General features: G+C 36.8%; 1 protein-coding gene across 1 annotated transcript in view; it reads left to right on the forward strand.

Moving 5' to 3' along the window:
• LOC115211710 overlaps positions 1–22,500 on the forward strand; it is a 58,768-nt gene that overhangs the window by 25,631 nt on the left and 10,637 nt on the right. The window contains exons 2-8 of the mRNA XM_029780365.2: positions 2,495–2,545; positions 8,490–8,630; positions 9,769–10,037; positions 10,657–10,751; positions 12,640–13,236; positions 14,218–14,279; positions 18,970–19,037. Coding sequence (XP_029636225.1) covers positions 2,495–2,545; positions 8,490–8,630; positions 9,769–10,037; positions 10,657–10,751; positions 12,640–13,236; positions 14,218–14,279; positions 18,970–19,037 — 1,283 coding nt within the window. The remainder of the gene's footprint in view (positions 1–2,494; positions 2,546–8,489; positions 8,631–9,768; positions 10,038–10,656; positions 10,752–12,639; positions 13,237–14,217; positions 14,280–18,969; positions 19,038–22,500) is intronic.

A 22,500-nucleotide genomic window follows, 5' to 3' on the forward strand; every position in this document is an offset into this window, starting at 1 on the left:
GGTGCCATACATCCCACTTAAAAATGTATTTATGATATAACTGTTTTTTTTTAACAAAGAAAATTTGATTTTTGTTGCCAACCTAGCCAGATATTCATGTTAATTTATCCATGTCATTGGCGAGGCTGTTTTTGTAATGAATTTTCATTTGTTGTGTAAGTTCTTATGTTGTCAGTACTCTGTATAGTTGTCATTAGTTTACTAATAGTTTTTTATACTGCCTACACATTGTTGAGATTGTTTTCGTTTGTTTCTAGACAGGGCATTTTCTCTTTATCAATACTTCATGATGAAAATGTAGATAATTTCACTTCAGTGTGTTTACCAAGGAGTTGTGATGTTGTTGCTGTACATAGTATCCACATGTTTACTGAAACCACACCCTTGAAGTATTTGAAATTAATGTACATTACTATGCAATTTATGTGTGGTATTTAATGTGTAAACCATTTTCTGTTGATGTGACCCAGATATACAGTTGTTATTTACAAGACAAATGTTTTCTTATTGAAAACACTAGCTTGTTACATTATACTAGAGACATACTCCCTACTGTAGAGTACTACAAGTATTTGAAATTCAAAACTACTAGTTTTGTTTCTGGTTATGTAAACAAACTCTAATGTGTAGGTGGCACTGAAAGCATTAATTTTGGAATTCATTGCATATTATAATCTTCCTTGATATATGTAAATTTTATATATTTTTATAAATGTAGTTTATAAAAAGATGTAAATATTTGAATTTATTTTAACCAGTGTTTTTTTTTTTTATTAAAATTTTTTAAAGAACTCGATGTACACATTCTTTATGAATATGTTAGGGGTTGGGGAGCATCTCTATTACATATTAACATGAATATAGCACAAAACTTTGTGGAAACTAAGTACTGCATTTTGAGCAGCAGGGGTGAAATTAATTTTGAGGAACCTTAAACCCTCATAAAATTAATTTCACCCCTTTTCATGGAGTTGTGTAAACAAGTTTGGCCTTCTTTGGAAAAGTGTACATGCAAGGGCATAGGCACATGTTTACATATCTAAAATTTTGTCAGGAATCCATTTCTGACTCCTAAATTGGCCCATCTTGAAGACATGAATAGTTATTTTGATAATCTAGTTCCTGATTGAAACCATAATTTGGCAAATTGAACTGTGAAATATACCAGGATTTCACATTGGTGAAACTTAAGTTGTTCAGTAATTTAATCCCAAAGCATACTCTTCTGTGTAATAGGTGTATACTCTTGGCACTGATACTGGTGGCATGCAATAGCACCCATTACACTCTTGGAGTGGTTGGTATTAGGAAGGGCATCCAGCTATAGAAACCATGCCAAATCAGTCTGGAGTCTGGTGCAGCCTGTCACCTTACCAGCCTTGGTCAAACTGTCCAACCCATGCCAGCACGGACAATGGACATTGAATGATGTAATAACAAAAATACAGGAAGGTAGAAAATGACAATCTGTATGTATCAATTTTTTTAATTAGTAATTTGGAAAGAATGTTGCAATGGGATGGTTGTCATTTGTTGCAATTTTGAAAAGAATACTCAAATTGTAGCATTAAATTGCAAATAGAATGTTGAAATGGAATGCTTATTGTAGTTCTTGCAGAAAAGGATTTCTGAAACAAACTTGGATATTTTGTTTTCTAATGGTACTGATGATGATGATTGCTCACTTAATATTGGTAAAATGCCTCAATTTTTTTATAATTCAAGAGCAAAACTTGAGTTGGTTTTTCATGAATAATAGTCATGTGTACACAATATAAGAAATTGATCTACATCTTAATTATTAGACTAATATAATCATGGATCATTTGTCTAATTTTTAAAAATCAAAACTTGGTCAAAAAATTAATCAGCAGTGGAAACACTTTGCAATTTACATTTGACAGATATTTGTCCTCATCTTGTTTGTTGTTAACACAACGTTTCAGCATAGGTTTTAAGAATTTGATGTTGCTATTGAAATAGGCAGGTCATTAACCTTTTTATATTTGTTGAAATATTCTGCTTTGTTTCAGTTAATTTTGAAAATAATGAATTTAATAAAATAATTGCCTTTGTTAATCTGGTGTTTACAACCTAAATTAACATGAAATTTAATGAGTTTTAATTTAGATCACTCTTGCCCCACATGGGTACTACACTGCATGCACACAATCAAACTGCATAAGATTATGTAATATAATTGAAACATGTCTTAGGTTTGAGGGTCAGTATTTAAAATTTGTAATTGGGCTTAGTTTTTAATAATCCATGACTTGAGGAGGGTAACATTAAAAAAAAGAATGTTATCCAGTAAAATGTGACATCACTGTCTTAGTATTCAGTGGTTACATCAATTATCTGCTCAGCTTGATTCTATTGTGGTGCAATTTAATATTTTTAATTTTTGTTGATTCAAAAAAAATGCTGTATTGAAAAAAAAAAAAGTCCAGACTTGTTTGTTTTTAATTTTTTCCCCTGCTATTTTTAATTTTAGGGTACAACACTTACTGCAGTGGAAGTAATGGAACTGCTGCAAAAGTCTCGGGTAAGTATCTTCTGTCTTTGTTTTTAAAATCATTCTTAAAATCAATTGTTCATTTCTTAAATGGCTTTAATTTTAAATTCTAAGTGTTAAATTTTGATATACCTTTGACATACTCCTTTTGCCATGTCCTCAAGTTTAGAGGCTCTTCACACTTTACAGTGTGTGTTGGATGCATTTTTTTGTTTTTTAAACAACAGCCCTGGAGATATAGCCATGTCCTTGCCATTAAAAATACCTCACCAACCCTTTGTCTCTGCTTGCTTGTTTTCCTCTTTCCAGAGTGAGAAGCATGAATGATAGTGATGAGGGGGATGTGAGAGGTTACGAACATCATTTAATCTTTCATCCTGGTATTGGTCAAACAGTTTGACAGGATCCAATGAACTGGAGGACTGTTAAATCCATTGTCTGCTTTGACATAGTTTCTTTAATACCATTTCTAATGCCATGGGTGCTTTTTCTTGATATTACCCTAGTGAGGATGCTAAGACAAAATAAAAAAGCTTCCTCAATTGAGGGTTGAAGGGAGGGGGAGAAAAAAGGAGGGCCCCAGAATGGAAATGTCAGAAGAGGATCATGAGAATTTAAATGAGGTTTGAGATATGCATATCAAAATAGGGAGAAAGAGAAGTTAATGAGTCAAATGAGATACGTAAGGTAGGGTGAGATCTTATAGATGTTGTCAAATGAGTTTTCAAATGCCTTCTTCCATTTCCAAAACTTCTCCCTCAATCCCTCCATTGTCTCGCTCATCAGAACAAGGTCATCCACATACAATATCTCCATTAATCAGTCCCTCTTTTGCAGTCTTGTCACCACATCAACCACTATTGCAAACAACAATGGTGACAACACAGATCCTTGATGCACACCAACTTTCACTGCAGACTCATCTGACAAATCTGATCCAATTCTAACTTGTCTTTACCCCCTCATACAAACTCATCACTGCCCTCACTATTACCTCTAGTACACCTCTTTTCCTCAATGCCCACTCATTTGATAAAACCAAATGTATTTTAAAAACCAAATGTATTTTAGCAAAAAAATTTTGTGTGTACATTCTCAATAAGCTTTCTTAAATTGAAGTCTTCAACTTCAATTACTGCTTCAATGCAGGACCAGAATCATTGACATGCTTGCACTAAATAGTCGGTATTCATTTTGGACATCATGTGAACAATGGCAAGCATCAATGAAGCTATGAAAAGTGTGAGGATGTCAATTAGTCTTCCTTTAAATGATGGCCCAATGTAGAAGCCTATGGGATTTTAAACTTGTGTGTTTGTGCAGGTACAATAAGCAACCAAAAATGCTCCAGTGTTGGGTACTGTCAGTGTGCACGCACAAGTGTAAATGATTTAAGGAGAAAACTGGGTATAAGAGGCTTTGGATGTTGTGTGCAAGAGAGAAGACTGTGCTGGTTTAGTCATGTAATACATATGTATGAGGACAGCTGTGTAAAGAAGTGTTGAGTTCTATGAAGGGAACCTGTGGAAGGGGTAGACCCAGGAAGACATAGGACAAAGTGGTGAGAAAGGATCTTCAGAAACTGGACCTCAGGAAATGACAAGGGACCAGGAAATGTGGCAATTCGCTGTATTTGAAAAGAGATGTCAAACAAAGTAAAATCACTGCCTTCCATATATACAGGCTTGTCCTTTGTTGGTGCTGTATAAATACAACTGTGCTGGTGGCACATAAAAAGCACCCAGCACACTCAGTAGTATGGTTGGTGTTAGGAAGGACATCCAGCCATAGAAAGCATGCAACAACAGACAATTGGAATCTGAACTGCCCCTCCCCTACTAGCTGGCCAATTCCATGACAAACCATCCAACCCATGTTAGCATAGAAAATGAATGTTAAATGATGAGTTTGAAGGCCACAAGTATGGTGTTGTATGATTGTTAAGATTGTCTGACATCCATTCTTGGGTTATGTAAACCCTGAGAAAGTGCTGAGTTTTATTGAAACAAGTATGGTCTGCCAATGCATACTTCATCCATCCAAGGCTTAACATTACCCAGCTCCTCAATGTGTCTTGTAGCATTAATTCTAAGACACTATGGAAAGATATGAGGTAGCATGACATTACCTTCAGTACTTACCACTCTTAAAACTAACAAAGTTACTGAAAACTAAGTATGCATCACTCTGGGTACATCTGAAGATTCTGCACATAACCAGCTATCATTTCTTGTTAGACTTTTAGTCTTGATTGAAAATTTTCTCATCAGAGAACCAAAATATGCTATGTTTGTGAGGGTTTTTAATCTTAAGTAACTCCTTGGCACAGTTCAGTTTTCCTATTTTTGCAGACATGAATTGGCCCCTCCTTGCTATATATAACTTGTATCAAATATCTTTGTGCACCACAGTTCTGATAGTTCACTCCGACATCTGAAGTTCTTTGGCAATGACCCTCATTGACTTTTTGGAATCATTGATAATGTTTTGAATCTGTTGTGTCCAAATGTTTGGAATGTTTTCTTCTCTTTGATACAGTTGAAACATTCATGCCAGAGGCTTCCAATTCCATCTGCATGTAGTGTACAAAAGATCTTGCAGCATTTAGGAAGTTGGCAATTTCTAAATTGCTGTGTTCTGCACATATAGTATCAATGACTGTGTATCTTTCCACTTCTTGTGTTAGCATTTTATCTTCCACTGGGGATCTAAATGAAACTTTCGAATTGAAGAGTAATTTACTAATAATGTTCTCAAATATCTATTGCATCCTTGTGTGTGTAATCTTAATATATAAAAGTTTGTGTGCGTGCATATGTTCCTTATGGATTTAAAAACTGAGTTGCTGACTTTGACATGTGGTATCAAGATTCAGTAATCTTTCAGTTACCAATTAAACTTTTTCATTTACATATTTGCATTACAAGAATTAACAATCTTTTATAAATCACCTTTCATAAACATTTAATACCATAACGATGTCTCATTTTCTATATTTGTCTGGCAGTGTGTGTTTGCATGTTTGTTGTGTATGTTAAGCTGATGACTGATGTGTATGTGTGAGAGAGGATATGTGTCTGTCAGTATACACACACCTAAAGACAGATACACACAGGGACAGGTAGTCCTGGGGTGTGCGTGAATGTATGTCTGTGTGTGTCTTTGTATATGTATGTGACTGTACTGCCCAACAGTGAAACACGCTGAGATTGAAAGTTCAGTTTAGTTGCGAGCTGGATGTTGAATGAACAAGAGTTCACTTTGAAGTACCACTGTTTGAATTTTCTTATTCATCATGGAGAGTTCCTGTTTAAACAGCATTAATGATTATCACTACTTATGTGCTGAAATATTCTGGTTTTCATAACCAACATGAAGATTTGGCTGATTTGACAGCACTTGCAAATATATCTGAAAAAAAAAAAAGTTATTCTGGTTATTATAGCAAATTCAGAAACTTGGCAAAGTAGAAAACCTTAGTGACTTTTTCAGTATAATTACAGAAATGTTATTCTAGTCCTTATAACCAGTTTGAAGACAATGCTTTTTTTTTTTTTTAACACTCCTAGCTTCCTTACTATATTCCTGTTGTGCTTTATCTGTGTGAATATTCAATGCTGCTCAAACTTACTGCATTAGCCAGTATTTACTCTACAGTCTATAACACTTACACAGTTAAAAATATGTAGCAATATCAAATTAATTAGTCTTGCTACATACATCCTTCAGCAAATGTTTTAAATTAATTTTCATAACAGCAACATATTCCTTTGTACACACTTTGTTCAGTGTTCATTTAAAAATTTTTAAATAATAAATCAATTTTTGTATGAAAAACTGAATTATGCCTTCTGAATTTTCCTGGAGCTTGACTTTCTTCACTGTGACATTCAATCCTGAAGTTTATAACATTTAGTACATGTTCCAAATAAATGTAGACTTTGTTACATTGGTGACTTTTCAATACTGGAATCTTTCTTTTGGGAATATTCCTGAAAAAATTTTTTTATAGCATAGCTATGCTACAGAAAGTATGTTTTGCACCTATATTGACTACATTTTGTTTTGCTTGAACTTCATGTGTGTACATTTTGCTGTTTTCAATATTATCAATTCTAGGAGTGTCTGTATATTTCCATGTTTTTAACTTCTGTAGTAAACTACAGTAAAGGACATTTTATACTGTTTTAATGAGTCCACATCAAATGAAGTAGCCATTCTTAGGGTAGGTGATCCCCATGAAAATCGTATTCTCATTCATGCTTGTGATAACAACCTAAACATATTCCAGAGAATCCTCCCTCTTATGATGCTCTCCAGTATCCTATTCTGTGGAATGGTCAAGATGGGCGTCATTTCAATATTCCACATATTGAATCTGCAACAGGAGAGCCAATTACAAACAAAAAGGTGTCATCAAATTACTTCTAATCTTACTAACTGATGCTAAGACTAGAACAATCAAATCAATTACACATATATCGTGATCTATTTCAGCAATACCTGGTTGATATGTATGCTAAAGTTGAGTCAGCATCTCCTCTACATTCGTAACAATAAAGAAAAGTTAAGAGCTCAAAATTATGTTCATCGCCAAGATGCCCTGAGGACAGATGGTGATATTCAAAACATAGGGCAACTTATAATCCTCCCATCATTCACAGGTGTTCCTCGGTATATTCACGAGACGAACACAAGATGCTATAACATGCCAAGACATGGAAAACCAGATTGTTTTGTCACTTTCACCTGCAATCCTAAATAGGAGGAAATAAAATCTAACCTCCTTCCAGTGTTTCATCTTCTGGTATTGCAGCTACCCTCATCAATGGGGGAAGGACTGCTCATTCCATGTTCAAGCTCCCTCTAATTCTTGCAATGAAAGAATCTCAAATTTGCAACATTTTTCCAAAACTCTGCAATGGCAACAGTTCTCAACAAACCTGCCTCATTGTTTGGGAGGAGTGCACTGTCACATCGTGGAGCTCCAGAGGTACTTGACTGTACCCTCCAAGACATAAAAAAAAACAGCATGCTCATGGGAGGAGTAATGGTTCTTCTTGCTGGAGATTTTCATCAAATGTTGCCAGTTGTCCCCAAAGGCTCAAAAGCTGATGAGGTCAATGCATGCTTCGAAAAATTGTACCTTTGGAGACATAAAAAAACTTCATCTTACAAGCAACATCGGAATAATTCTACAAGGTGATCATACAAGCTTCTTAAGGTTGGTAATGGGATATTATTCAACTCAAATTACATGCAGTCAAATGATACTTTCTCTTAGGGATCTTATGGATAAAGTATTCCCTAATTTATGACAATTACACTGATGTAAACTCGCTATGTGAAACAGTTATACTAGCTCCAACTAATGAAATGGTTGAGAAACTCCATCATGAACTTCAAAAGTTAGATACATCAGAAATGACTTTTTGATTAATTGACAACAGTCGATCAAGATGAGGTTGTTCAACACCCTGTTGAATTTCTAAACCCACTGGGACGCCACCGCATAATTTGACACTAAAACTGGGTGCTCCCATTATGTTGCTTAAGAATCTTGGCTCATCTCACCTCTGTAATGGAACTCAATTGTTACTTCCATGAAGCCACATATCCTACAGGCAACAATCATAACAGGTAGTCACAAAGGAGAAAATGTCTTTATTCCAAACATTCCTCTCATACCCTCAGATATTCCATTTGAATTTAAGACACTTCAGTTTCCAGTTGAACTAAGTTTTGGTATTTCAATTAACAAATCCCTCCTCTCTACTACATGCTTCTCCTATGGCCAACTCTATCAGTACAATTTGGATATTTTAATAAAATATAGGTATTTTGGAATAATTATGAGAATATATCTTTATATTGTCTACTAATCTGAATAAGAACAGCAGTAACCCAGGCAACTCTGGGTCATTCAGCTAGTATACATATATATATATATAGAAAATTTATTTTTTCTTTTAAGCCTCTTCCTGTTGATACACTTCAAGGATGGACACTGTATTCTTTTGATAATGGTACTAGAATATGGTGGCACAACTTTACCATATCGGGTGCTAGCATTACAGTCTTTGCTTCTTTTGGTGGAGTTGCAGTGTCATCAATGGTAAGTACAATACTGTTGGCTTAAAAACTGATTGGTTAGGTAAACATTTTTTTTAAATTCTGGAAACAAATCTTGCATTTCTTCAGCAAGCTAAACTCTTTTGTAAACTTAAGATATTTTCTTGCTTGCATGACTGGAAGATTTTGAAAATTTGGGTGTTATATATTGTTGGAACAACTGAATTTACACTGAGAGCAAGTTCTCATCCTACTTTCCACCTGTGTTTGGGACTGGATGTCTTTGTTTTGATGCATTCAGGAGTAGTGATGTTCAATTTTTATGTTGAGCTGCATTATTTGAACTTGGCTCAAACTTACAAGAAGACTTGCATCCATTGTATGACTAATGAAACATACACGATTATACTGCTCCTACTATATTTATTGCCAGGAGTCAGTCTTTTGTCCAGTATCTACTTACAAATAGATAGCAAGCTATTAAAATTAAGCATCCTTGCAATATACATATTAGTATCTGCAGCAAAGTACAAACTCAACTTGTAACCTAGAATAGTTTTATTTTTCATAAGTATTTTTGTATAACTTGGCTCATTTGTCAAAGAACTGCGTAAATTTTGAAACTAAAAAAAATCGGCCAGTCAAAAGATCTAATTGATAATGCGATTAAGACAAAAAGTTAATAAATATCTGAGTGCACACACAAATTTGGAAAGGATAGACTTACCTGTTGTGCAAGCAGAGAGTAAATGAAACTAAACATATTGTCTACATTAGTGTCATTGCCAACATAGTGTAAACATTAACACTCAGACAAAAGTGCAATGAAATCTTACGAGAGAAACTTCTGATATTGTAGAATCTAATTTAAATTATGCGGTAATTAGGTGTACTAAAAGGTTAATAAATGTAGTTTTGTTTACCCTAACCAATTTGTCTTAAATTATTAATTTATCAAGCCCGTTTAACAAATTTTTAACTTGGTTTTAAGACTTCCAATGAACCATCAATTTGAATATTTTCAAAATACGATATAGTTATGAAACAATTTTTATTACAATCTTTTTATTTTCATAATTATTACATTGAAATGTTTTATAGATCAATGTAAGAACACTGAGCGTATCTTCAATTTCTGACTGTTTAATGTACGCATCATATGGTTAATTCTTTATTTACAGACTGTATTCCAGGTTTTAAAAGATATCAGCCACACATGGAGTTGGAAGCCTGGTGTTATGTCCACATCGTACATTTTGCGAGGCAGCAGCAAACAGAAAGCTGATCCAAGATCATCACCTTCTTTGTCTTCAGGAAGTTACTCTTCAAAGTCAGCTAATTATGATGTCATTGCTGAAGAACATTTAAAGAGTGTATCTGATGGTTCAAAATCATATAGCATACCTTGCCAAATGCCAATCACTAATACTGAAACTGTGACATTGCAGAGGTGAGTTTGAGTTATTCCAACTTTGAACAGTACAGTTTTAAAACTTGACCTGTTAAATACATACTTAAAAAAAAAAAAATAAATGCACCCTTTTAAAGCCTAGCCAGGCTCATGGGCCCGGTTTCCCAGTTTCTATGGTGTGTGTGTTCCCCAGCTGGACGGGACACCAGTCCATCGCAGTGTTACTCATTTTTGCTAGTTGAGTAGACTGGAGCAATGTGAAATGAAGTGTTTTGCTCAAGAACACAACGCGTCGCCTGGTCCAGGAATCGAAACCACAATCTTACGATCATGGTGCTGACACCCTAACCACTAAGCCACTGCCAGAATAAATAAACTCGCATTGTAGCTATTCACAAATTTCACAGTCATTATCTTAGTTTTAATGTGCTCTTTTCCATGCTTGGTTGCGCCAGATAGAATTGACTGAAGTAGATTTTCTAAGGCCTGATGCCCTTCCCTATCACCAGCCCCTACATGTTTTCATGCAAGGTAATATTTCCTTGATTGGACCCCCCCCCCAAGTTTCATTTTCTTAACTCTGCTCTTTAACTCTATTTCTAATTGCTGTAATTAAGACTAATTTTGTGACAATGAGTTGTATTGGTTTTTTCCCTAGATATTGGGATTGTGATAACAGTGGAGGTGGTTGGTTATTGGAATCCAATGAGAAAACAGGTGACTGGAAAGTTTATATATTTCAACCTCTCAAAGGTAAACCAATATATTTTTTTATTTCTTTTTCTCTTTAATTCATTGCTGTTCACTTTTTTTTTTTTATATAAAGCTTTTTTAATAGAAAACTTTTATCAGGAAAAGTCAGTGATCACACTCACCAGGCTCTGAGACTGGTGTGAGTTATCTGGTTGATTGAGTTTAAACATTTCAAATTGATGGCTGTGAGAAGAGATGAATTGAAAGAAAATTCCCAGGAATTGACACAGGAAGGAAAAAGTGGTATAGTGTTTAGTCAGAGGCTTGGAAAGAAGGGTATACAACTAGCTTAATCTAAAGAGCTGGTGGTGGTGGGAGTCATTTAGTGACAAAAGAATTGATAGTAAAGTGACAGTCTGATTGGTAAAACTCAACTCATCAATACACTAAAACCTCTAGTCCACAGTTTGATGGCTTTCTTTTGGTTATAACTTAAGATGTTGTTTAGCAAAAGCAGTAACACCCTTTAAGATGTGTGAGCAATAATTTATTGTGACTTTTAACTTTTTAGAAAGTTAACCGATCAGAAGGTGAGGTATTTTCTGATTTGGGAGGTAGTTTTAAGCAATATAGTAAACGGAATTTCCAGGAGAGTTTATCAGAGATTGTGTTCAGTACTTGAAGTGACTTTAAAGGATGTTTAAAAGTGGAGCAAGTTTTTAAGACTGTTTTTTTCATGTGCTGTAATTGTATATTTGGGGGTACTTAGACAAAATTAGAGAATATTTTACTTAACCTCTATTCATGGAAGATGTGGGTTTTGACTTGAAGTGCCTAGATTACAGTGGGTGGCAGGCACATTTGGAAGGTTTTGGAGGAGTGAAGAGTGGTGTCATCTGCATAGGAGTGTTGGTAGAAGTGTCAATGAGATTCAAGTGATGAGAAATACATGACTATAGGTGTGCAATTTAGTTAAGCAGTTTTTCATGCCAGGCACTGTCAAATGTAGCGATATTACTCATAACAAACCTGAAATGGTGTGAGGTCACTTGCAAATAACATGGCAGAGCCAGTCCCCAATAGTTTGGCTTTACAGGAGCCACACATGTTACTGAGGAAGGCAAGAGACTCAGGATGTCAGATAAAATGATTGTTATTGCTTGTATTCACTTTGAGATGTTGGAAGTGAAGGCTATAGGCTGATAGTGATTTTCATGTTGAGTTTGGTAATTTTTCTGACTAAATATAATACGAGTCTGATATAAATTTTTGCTCATGAAAAAAGGTTGCCTCTCTATTGTAAATTCATGTAACCTCAGTAATGCAATACTTCTTACAGTAGTGAAATGTCTACCAACAGCAATGTGTTGGGTCATTGAAACTTAAGTGTCTTTCCCAAAGACATAGGACAATGGCCATGATACAATACTTATTTTGAACTGATATATTTGAAATGACATTTAAAAATAAATTTCTTTCATAATTTTTGGTTAAGAAGAAAAAATATTTCCCCCAACTTAGTCGAATAAGGAACTTCAACCATTGTATGTGGGGAATATTTCCAAAGAGATTTTAAGTTTCTTAAATTTTGTCTTCTTTAAGTTGTGATATTAAGTGAAGTTTTTTACTACTACCATCAGCAGTTTGTGTGTGCGTGTCTGTGTCTCTGTTTGGGGCTGTGTTTACGTGTGTTTATAGCTACAAAAGGTATTAGTTTCAACAACCAGTATTCCAATTGTTTAACAATTTAATAAGCAAATCTGTTAAATCCAATTAAGTGGTTGAATATTCCACAGAAATTTGTTACCTTTAGTGTAATCGTTATACAGAATCCACATGATGTGGTGTGAGACTTTTCTGAATTTCATTGTCCTGGCCATTTGAAAGGGTATCACAAGATTGTCCACTCAGACATTTTTTTTATAAACATAAATTTTCTTTGTTTCAGATACTTTCCAGTGCTTGATAACTATTTTAGTACATGAAAAACTCCAATCTCCAATTGCTACAGCTGCCATAACTTCTCGTTTGCTTGGATCTCTTCAGAATTTTTTCTTGTACAAAAAAGTAAATCCACCAACATTTCCATACGTTTTATTTCATGTGGACAATCATAGGATGTTTATGCAGAGGTCAGCTTCCTTCAGAAGATCTGGTCATAGCAAGGACACTAGATTTTTTAATAGATTCCGGTCACTGTTAGAAAAAAAACCATCAATGAATTCCAAAATATTATCTAAAGAAGAACGCCAAAAGACTGAAGATATTCTGCGACCATTAACCTTTCCCTCAGAAGATTTAATGGCAAGTTGCTTAGTAGAAGATTCTACACACAGTCTAACCTCTTCTTCTGCATCATCTGGATCTGTAAAATCTTCAAAAGACACTCTGGATAATCAGAATAAATTAGCAGATCCTGATAAGGATAGCGTGTCAGAAGACGAAGTGGATTCAAAGACAAATGGACATGCTGTATCTGGTTCACTACCACGCAGTGCTTCAGTTCCAGAAGGTGGCTATAACATTCCTACTAATTCACCTAAGGGTATGTGCAGCAAGTTTTAATTTTTTTTTCTGATTGGATTTTCTGATATATATGTATATATCATCATTTAACGTCCGCTTTCCATGCTGGCATGGGTTGGACGGTTCAACTGGGGTCTGGGAAGCCAGAAGGCTGCACCAGGCCCAGTCTGATCTGGCAGTGTTTCTACTGCTGGATGCCCTTCCTAACGCCAACCACTCCGTGAGTGTAGTGGGTGCATTTTACGTGCCACTGGCACAGGTGCCAGATGCTGCTGGCAGACAGCCACGATCGGATGGTGCTTTTTACGTGCCACCGGCACAGAGACCAGACGAAGCTGGCAACGGCCACGGTTGGATGGTGCTTTTTATGTGCCACCGGCATGGAGGCCAGTCGGGCGGCGCTATATATATATATATATATATATATATATATATATATATATATATATATATATATATATATATATATAAAAATAAATAAATAAAAATCATTAAGGTGGGGCGCTTGCTAATAGACGATGGCTAACCTCTCATGGCATGATGGCATCATCCACGGTAAAAAAAATGGGACCTGCGATGACCTATTTGTGGTTTTTATTCCAATGCTGGGCACCTGATAGGATCGGTATTTTAAATAATGATCTTATTCATATAAATTTATATATATAGTTTTCTAAGTTAACCAGGCTACCACTAATTAAAATTTAAGTGTAGCACATAATTGGATAGGTGCTAAGTTTTTTTCCATATTTCTTATCTTAATTACTTCACTGGTACTAACTTATTAATTATGGAATTAATGGTATTCTCTTTCAGTTTGAGTAATTAAATTGTTTAGTTAAGCTGTATCTCAAAAGTGCTAGATAAGTTTGAGCTTATTACCTGAAATAACAGACCAGAACTTGATTACTTACATCATTAAAGAAATAAGTTTTTTTTAATTTTCAGTTTTTTTTTTTCCTTGCCTTACATGTGCTTTTTTCTTTTTCCCTTGTTCTAGATCATCGATTTGTATTTTACCAAACAGTTGCTAATGAAGCAGCAGCTACTCTCTTAAAAGAGGTAAGCTCTTTCTTGGTTACTTTTGAAGCCACTATTGACACTACTTGTAATGGTTATTACATACAACCATTTGTGTTATTTGGGCTATTCCTCTCCTGGAACTACTTCCTTTTAACATCTATCCCTCATTTTCAATATTATCATCATCATCCTCATTTAACGTCCGCTTTCCATGCTAGCATGGGTTGGACGGTTCAACTGGAGTCTGGGGAGCCCGAAGGCTGCACCAGGCCAGTCAGATCTGGCAGTGTTTCTACAGCTGGATGCCCTTCCTAACGCCAACCACTCCGAGAGTGTAGTGGGTGATTTTATGTGCCACCGACACAGGTGCCAGACGAGGCTGGCGAACGGCCACGCTCGGATGGTGTTTTTTTTTAAATTTAAAAAAAAAATTTTTTTTTTTTATCTCTTAGTTTATTTTCCATTGATCAACCTTTCCACCCTAAGCTACATCTTAATACAGCATCTCATTCTCAGCACCCTTTCGTATTAGGTTTGCCATGAATTGCCCCCCTCCACTTTTGTTTGCCACTTACTCTTTCCATTCCTATGTACCTCTGACCCTCATCTAGGTCACTGTACATCTCCACTCACTCCTGCTTTACCCACCCATCCCACATGTCTTTTCCCCTTCTTTCCTCTGCAGTTTTATTACACTGTTGCTCTCACTTTTTCTGTACTGCCATTTATTTCTTTCACTCCTCTCCCAACTTGTGTTTCCTATCAACCATGCCTCCAACTATGTTCAACATTCACTTCTGTAACCCCTATCTCTAACCATCTATCACATGCCACTTTTTATTCACCTTCATGTGTACCTTGAAGATATGCTCAGACACTTTTGCCATCATCTTTTTGAAATAGTGCAAGCCTTCTATAATTAGTTATTTTGCCAATTTTTTTTCCTGATATATTTAAAAAAATGTTTTCACTTGTTTCAGTCTTTGGATTGTGGCCATGCTGGGACACTGCCTTGAGGGGTTTTAGTTGAACAAATTGCTCCTGGTATTTATTTTTAAGCCTGGTGTGCTAGCCAGATCAATTACATTCTCACCAGTGTGGTAGCCAAATCTGTTACATTCTCATCAGACCCTAACCCCAGCATAGACTAGTCATTAGTGACCTTAGACTCCAGGCCAGAAGGATGCCAAGAAGCAGACCAATCAGGAAAAGAATTTGGAAGCTTAAGGACCCTTCAGATGGTCAGGCTTAGGGACATCCTAACTGAGAAATATGAGTGAGGAGGAGCTACAGACTTGTGACATAGAGGGCAACTGGGAATTACTGTAGGACAGTTTACTGAGTGCCACAGACCAAATCTGCAGCTGGTGCAAAGTCCCATCCAGACCTAGGGTAATGTGGCGGTGGAATGATGCAGTATACAGGGCCATTAGAGCAAAGAAACAGGCCTGGAAGAGTTGGGGTAGCAGGGAACTGTATATAGCACCACTGATGCTATATTTCTGGTAAGGCAGCAGCAGGAGAAATACATAGCCAAATATAAACCCTTGTACTTGGCTTTTGTTGACTTCGATAAAGCCTTTGACAGTGTTCTCTGATTCCTTATCTGGTGGTCAATGCAGAAACTAGGGATAGATGAGTGATGGGTGAGAGCTGTACAAGCCATGTATAGGAACGCTACCAGTAAGGCAGCAAAGAATTCAGGGTACATGTTGGGGTTCACCAAGGATCAGTCCTCCAGGTAGTAACAGAGGGATTTAAGACATGCTGCCCCTGGGAGCTCCTCTATACTGATGACCTTGTTCTTATAGCTGAATCACTACCAGAACTAGAGAAGTTCCAGGTTTGGAAGCAAGGTCTAGACTTGAAGGGCCTTTAGAGTTAACCTAGCAAAAACAAAAGTCTTAGTAAGTAGGAAGGCAGACAAATCACAAATCCATCTGGTAGATGGCCTGCTCGATCTGTAGAAAAGCATAAGTAGAAGCTCTATAAGCTTTGGACACATAATAGGTGCAGCAATATCAGAAGAAGGTTAACAGGGAAAATAGCTTTGTGTGTGGAAGATTTACAGGTACAATAAACACCAAAAATAAAGAGAAAAGATTCCAACTGCCTGAGGTATAAACTAGAGATAGCTTTTGTTATCTAGGTGACCAAGTTAGTAGCTGAGGTGGATGCTCCAAGAACATAGCTATGATAATAAGAATAGGCTGGGCAAAGTTCAGAGAGCTGCTACCTCTGTTGGCAATAAAGAGCCTATTCCTCAGTGAAAGGCAATTTGTATGATGCCTGTGTGGGAACAGTTATGCTACATGGCAGTGAAACGTGGGCTGTGACAGCTGAGGATATGTGTAGGCTTGAAAGAAATGAAGCCAGTCTGCTTCACTGGATATGCAGTGTGCATGTTCGACAGTGTAAGCATCTTGAGAGGAAGGTTGGGCATAAGAGGCATTAGATGTGGTGTGCAAGAGAGATGACTGCACTGGTATGGTCATGTGATGCGTATGGACGAGGGCAGCTATGTAAAGAAGTGCTGATTTCTAACTGTAGAGGGAACCTGTGGAGAGGTAGACCCGGGAAGACATGGGATAAGGTGGTGAAGCATGATCTTCAAACTTTGGGCCTCATAGAGGCAATGACTAGTGACTGAGACCTTTGGCGATATTTTGTGCTTAAGACCCGTCAAGCCAAGTGATATCATAGCCGTGGCTGATGCTGGTGTCATGTAACTGGCACCCATGCCAGTGGACCATAAAAAGCACCTTTCAAGTGTTGGGCCTCACAGAGGCAAAGTGGCTGATGCTGGTGGCATGTGAAAACCTCCTTTCGCGTGTTTGGTCTCACAAGAGGCAATGACCGAGATGTTTGGTGTTATGTTTGAGAAGACCCATCAAGTAAAATTAGTCATGACAGATACTGGTGTCACATAAATAGCATTTGTGCCAGTGGTACGTAAAAACATCCATTAGACTCTTGGAGTGGTTGGCTTAGGAAGGGCATCCAGCTGTAGAAACCATGCCAAATCAGACTAGGGTCTGGTGCAGCCTTCCAACTTGCCAGCCTAGGTCAAACCGTCCAACTCATGTCAGCATGGACAATGGATGCTAAATGATGATGGTAATTAGTCTGTTGCTCTCTCTTGCTGAACTGCTAAGTTATAGGGACATAAGCAAATCAACACCAGTTGGCAAGCAGTGGAACTGAGAAATGCATGCACACAACTGGCTTTCACAGTTCCCACTCACTATATTCACTTAAGGCTTTGGTTGTCTAAGGCTGTACTAGGAGCTGCACTGTTGGATTGAACCTGAAGTCATGTGATTGCAGTGCAAGCTTCTTAATTGCACTGATCATTTTACATGCACGTGTCTTGGGATAATGTTTTATCTGAACTAGTAATAATTTTTTATTTATACACATTATTGCTTAGTGCTGACGCCCTGTAATGTTTTATGTAATTTTGTATCTGATTTCCTTGTATGTTAATCATTCTACCATGTTAATCATTATATGATAAAATTAGATCAAAGGTTGTTGACAACATCTATATAATAAAGTTAATTAGCATAATGCAACTTATAATATCCTGTATTTTTATCTTTCATCTATTGTACTTCAGCTTATTTTCACTTACAGGTCTAAATATTTATTTATTCTGTTCAGTAAAATTTATCTAACTTGTTAAAAAAAATATTGCTTTGATTAAAAAAAAACAAAAGCTTTTTTGCTTCTTTATGAGTAGAAACATTGTCATTGATAAATTTTGCAGAGGAAAATTTTTTTTTTCTTTGAACCCCACAGTTCCTGTTCATCTTTTATTGCCCGTTTATCATATTTCTGTGAAAATGCTTTGCCTTTGTTTTGATTAATTAAAAAAAAAATGAATTTAGTAATCAACTGTCATTTATTAAGCTAGTGTTTGGAACATCAGTTTGCATGAAATTTTGATGGAAAGTTTTAATTTAGACCACTTTAAAATTGAATCAGCAGAAGAGGCATTTTTATTAGATGCAATGAAACAAAATTCCTGCAACAAAATGGGGTAGTTTTGATCTATGTATATAATAAGTAAAAATCCTGTTGAAGTTAGTTGTGCTTTGCATCCCTTTTGGACCAGTGAAAGAAAGTACCGGTCGAGTACTGAGGTTGATGTAATTGACTTATCCCATCTTAAGAAAGTACCAGTCGGGTACTGAGGTTGATGTAATTGACTTATCGCATCTTAAGAAAGTACCAGTCGGGTACTGAGGTTGATGTAATTGACTTATCCCATCTTAAAATTGTTGTTCTTGAACCCTGTAGCAGACTAACATCTCAGTCAAGGGGAATGTTGTGATCTCAGTCACTTGTATGCCATGAAAACTAGGTAACTGGCCTTTCCATTGCTAGGGCTCCAAAAAGGGAAAAAATAAAAAGCTTTCTGCATCATTCACACTTGTAATGTATTTAAGATTAATTATAACCAAGAAAGTAAGATGTTAACTTTTTAGATAATTGAGAAGTCAACATTTTATAATGTATTGGTAAAGGCACTAAGCATATTTTGCATTAGATTAGCTGGAAGCAGAGCAGATAAAATTAGAGAAAGAATAGCTGTTTGGAATGTTGAACTAATTAGAAACTGACAGGTAGTTATCTAGTTTATGAAATGAAACAGAACCAGTGATGGGCTACTATATATTATGTTTATTTTTTCAATCATGTGAGATTGCTCTCTTTCTCTTTACAGCTAACTCTATCCAGCAACATTGATTTACAATCTCAAACAGAGAACAACAATTTGACTGGACGTTGGGTGTAAGTAAAAGTGTTTCGAATTTTGTTGTTTAGCTAACCTTAACTAGTTAAGATCAATCAGATTTTATAATTGAATTTTAAGGCCGAATATTCTGTGTAACTAATGACTTTTAATGTTTAACCTTGTACATGTGTAAAAATTCTGTTATTCTTTTATTCTTTCAGTCAATTGACTGTGGCCATGCTGGAGCACCGCCTTTAGTCGAACAAATTGACCCCAGAACTTATTCTTTGTAAGCCTAGTACTTATTCTATCGGTGTCTTTGCTGAACCGCTAAGTTACGGGGGATGTAAACACACCAGCATCAGTTGCCAAGCGATGTTGGGACAGACAGACACGCGCGCACACACACACACACACATATATGTATATCTACATACACGACGGGCTTCTTTCAGTTTCTGTCTACCAAATCCACTCACGAGGCTTTGGTCAGCCTGAGGCTATAGTAGAAGACATTTGCCCAAGGTGCCATGCAGTGGGACGTAACCCAGAACCATGTGGTTGGTAAGCAAGCTACTTACCACACAGCCATTCCTGCACCTGTATGTCTGTATTATTTGTTGAGCGTGTCTGTGTACTGAAACAGGTCTTTCAGTGTAGAACATCTAATCTCTCCAACCAAGTTTTGCTTTAAAATTTCATGCATACCTTTGTGGAAGTGTCTGTTCATATATTGCTAATTTATGCCCCATTTTACTTTGCTAAGAATTGTTGGTTAACTTTTTACAAGTGTAGATATTTGCATATTTTTGGAGCAGTATGTTTATGCAAAACCCTAAAGAAATATTAAATTTTTTTAGGGTTTTACTTAATACGTCTAGATTCAACTTTTGATTATATAAGTAAGTTTTGTATATGTATAGGTATGGCTGTGTGGTTCCCATCCACATAGTTCTGGGTTCAGTCCCACTGCATGATGCCATGAGCAAGTCTTTTGCTATAGCCTTGGATTGACCAAAATCTTGTGAGTAGATTAGGTAGATGAAAAGTGAAAGCATGTGTGTCTGTTTGTCCCCCACCACCACTTAGCAACCGCTGTTGGTGTGTTTATGTCCCTGTAACTTAGCAGTTCAGCAAAAGAGACTGATAGAATAAGTACCAGGCTTAAAAAAAAAGGGGAAAAAAATACTGGGATCAATTTGTTTGGTTAATATTCAAGGTGGTGCCCAAGCATGGCTTCAGTCTAATGACTAAAATAGGTAAAAGGTAAACTTCCAATCATCCTGTAAAAGCCTCTTTCACTTTTCTAAAAATAATTTGCTTTCATGCTCTTTCAATTTTTAGAATCTTTAAATCTCTCTCAATTGTTTGTTCACCTTACATCCTGCATCAAGATCACCCATTAATGATATTTTGCTTTCTGAAATACTTTACCCTATGTTTAAGATGATTGGATGATAGAAATAGTAGAATGTTAGATTTAAATAATACTTCAGAGCAATGCTACTCAGTGGTGGTCCGCAGACCGGTGCCGGTCTATGAGCAATCAGCTGCCGGTACATGGCAAGTTTCCAGAAAAACATAAAATGCTTATGTAGTATTATTTGTTTACAAAATAAATATAAAATAAAAAAATGTCAACTTTTATTATATTAATTATATTGTTTCCAGTATAAATTAATACTAGCAGTATCGCTCAGTGTTGCTTGGGTTTGTTTCAACCCTTTAGAATTGGAATTTTTGAAAAGTAAAAATTTTGCATTATGTAGCTTATTCTCTTTAAGTGAACATTTTTCTGGTTGAAATATACTGAAAAATGGCGACACAGCAGTTAAAAAATCGTAAAAAAATAGGGATTTTCATAGAAAAAAAGCACCTTTTTGATGTAAATAATTTTTGGTCTTAACATGGTCCGATTTGAATTTTTTCTTCTATGGAAGGAAGAGCAAGCCTTCTATCATACTCTCAATTTTGGTCAACTTGCGCTGCAGGGTCTTGGAAGAGATAGTGTTAGTTAAAGGCTACCAAACCTGCCATACACAGACAACTTCAGCTTTATATATATATATATATAGAGAGATTAAGAAATATTACCAGTCCCCAGCACATTGGGGGGTGGACTGCTGGTACGCCACATCAAATAGTTTGAGATGTACTGCTTTAGAGCATTTATCTGTATCATTTGGTTCTAGATACATAGCCATGTAAAGTTATGTAATGGGATTAAATGACTAAACAATTTCTACTATAGATTTGTATCTTTGTGGCACGATCAAATGAGTCCTCGTAATTCTAACTTCTGCTCTTCCATACTTGCATGGGTCAGATGGAATTTGTTGAGGCAGATTCTTTACTAATGGCTGACCTGCCACCAACTCTCACCTGTTTCCCATGACTTTTTCCAAGCATGACCCGTTTCCTCATGACTAGACATTATTCACAGAAGATTAGAAACAAATACCGCTGCTGTATAAAAGCAACACTTTGACTATAATGTAATTTCAAGACAAGGAAACACACATAAAACAGGCTTCTTTCAGTTTCTGCCTACCAAATCCATACATAAGGCTTTGGTTGGCCCAGGATTATAGCAGAAAACACTTGCCCAGGGTGCTATGGAGTATGACTGAACTTGAAACCATGTAGTTGGGAAATAAACTTTTAAATCACTTAGCTAAGGCTATGCCTTTTAATTTAACGTCTGCTTTTCCATGCCTTCATGGGTCAGACAGAATCTATTCATCATCATCATCGTTTAACGTCCGCTTTCCATGCTAGCATGGGTTGGACGGTTCAACTGGAGTCTGGGAAGCCCGAAGGTTGCACCAGGCCAGTCAGATCTGGCAGTGTTTCTACAGCTGGATGCCCTTCCTAACGCCAACCACTGTGAGTGTAGTGGGTGCTTTTTATGTGCCACCGACACAGGTGCCAGACGAGGCTGGCAAACGGCCACGCTCGGATGGTGTTTTTTATGTGCCACCGACACAGGTGCCAGACGAGGCTGGTGAACGGCCACTCTCGGATGGTGTTTGTTACGTGCCACCGGCACGGAGGCCAGTCGATGCGGTACTGGCTACGGCCACGATCGGATGGTTTTCTTATGTGGCACTGGTACCACAAAAATACAAATTTCATTGATGTTCATTGATTTTGATTTGATTTTCACTTGCCTCAACAGGTCTTCACAAGTGTCCCAAGAAGGAAGGTATGCAGGTGGACCGACTACGTCCCAGGTAGGGACCATGGGTTATGGCCTCATGTGACCTGCCGGGTCTTCTCGCGCACAGCATACTTCGAAAGCTCTTGGTCTCTGGTCATTTCCTCGGTGAGACCTAAAGCATGAAGGTCGTTCTTCACCACCTCATCCCAGGTTTACCTGGGTCTACCTCTTCCACAGGTTCCCTCAACCGCTAGGGTGTGGCACTTTTTCACACAACTATCTTTATCCATTCTTACTACGTGTCCATACCAGTGTAGACGCCTCTCTTGCACACCACATCTGATGCTTCTTAGGTCCAA

This window comes from Octopus sinensis, linkage group LG5 (assembly GCF_006345805.1).
Source record: "Octopus sinensis linkage group LG5, ASM634580v1, whole genome shotgun sequence".
NCBI classification, from domain to species: Eukaryota; Metazoa; Mollusca; class Cephalopoda; order Octopoda; family Octopodidae; genus Octopus; species Octopus sinensis.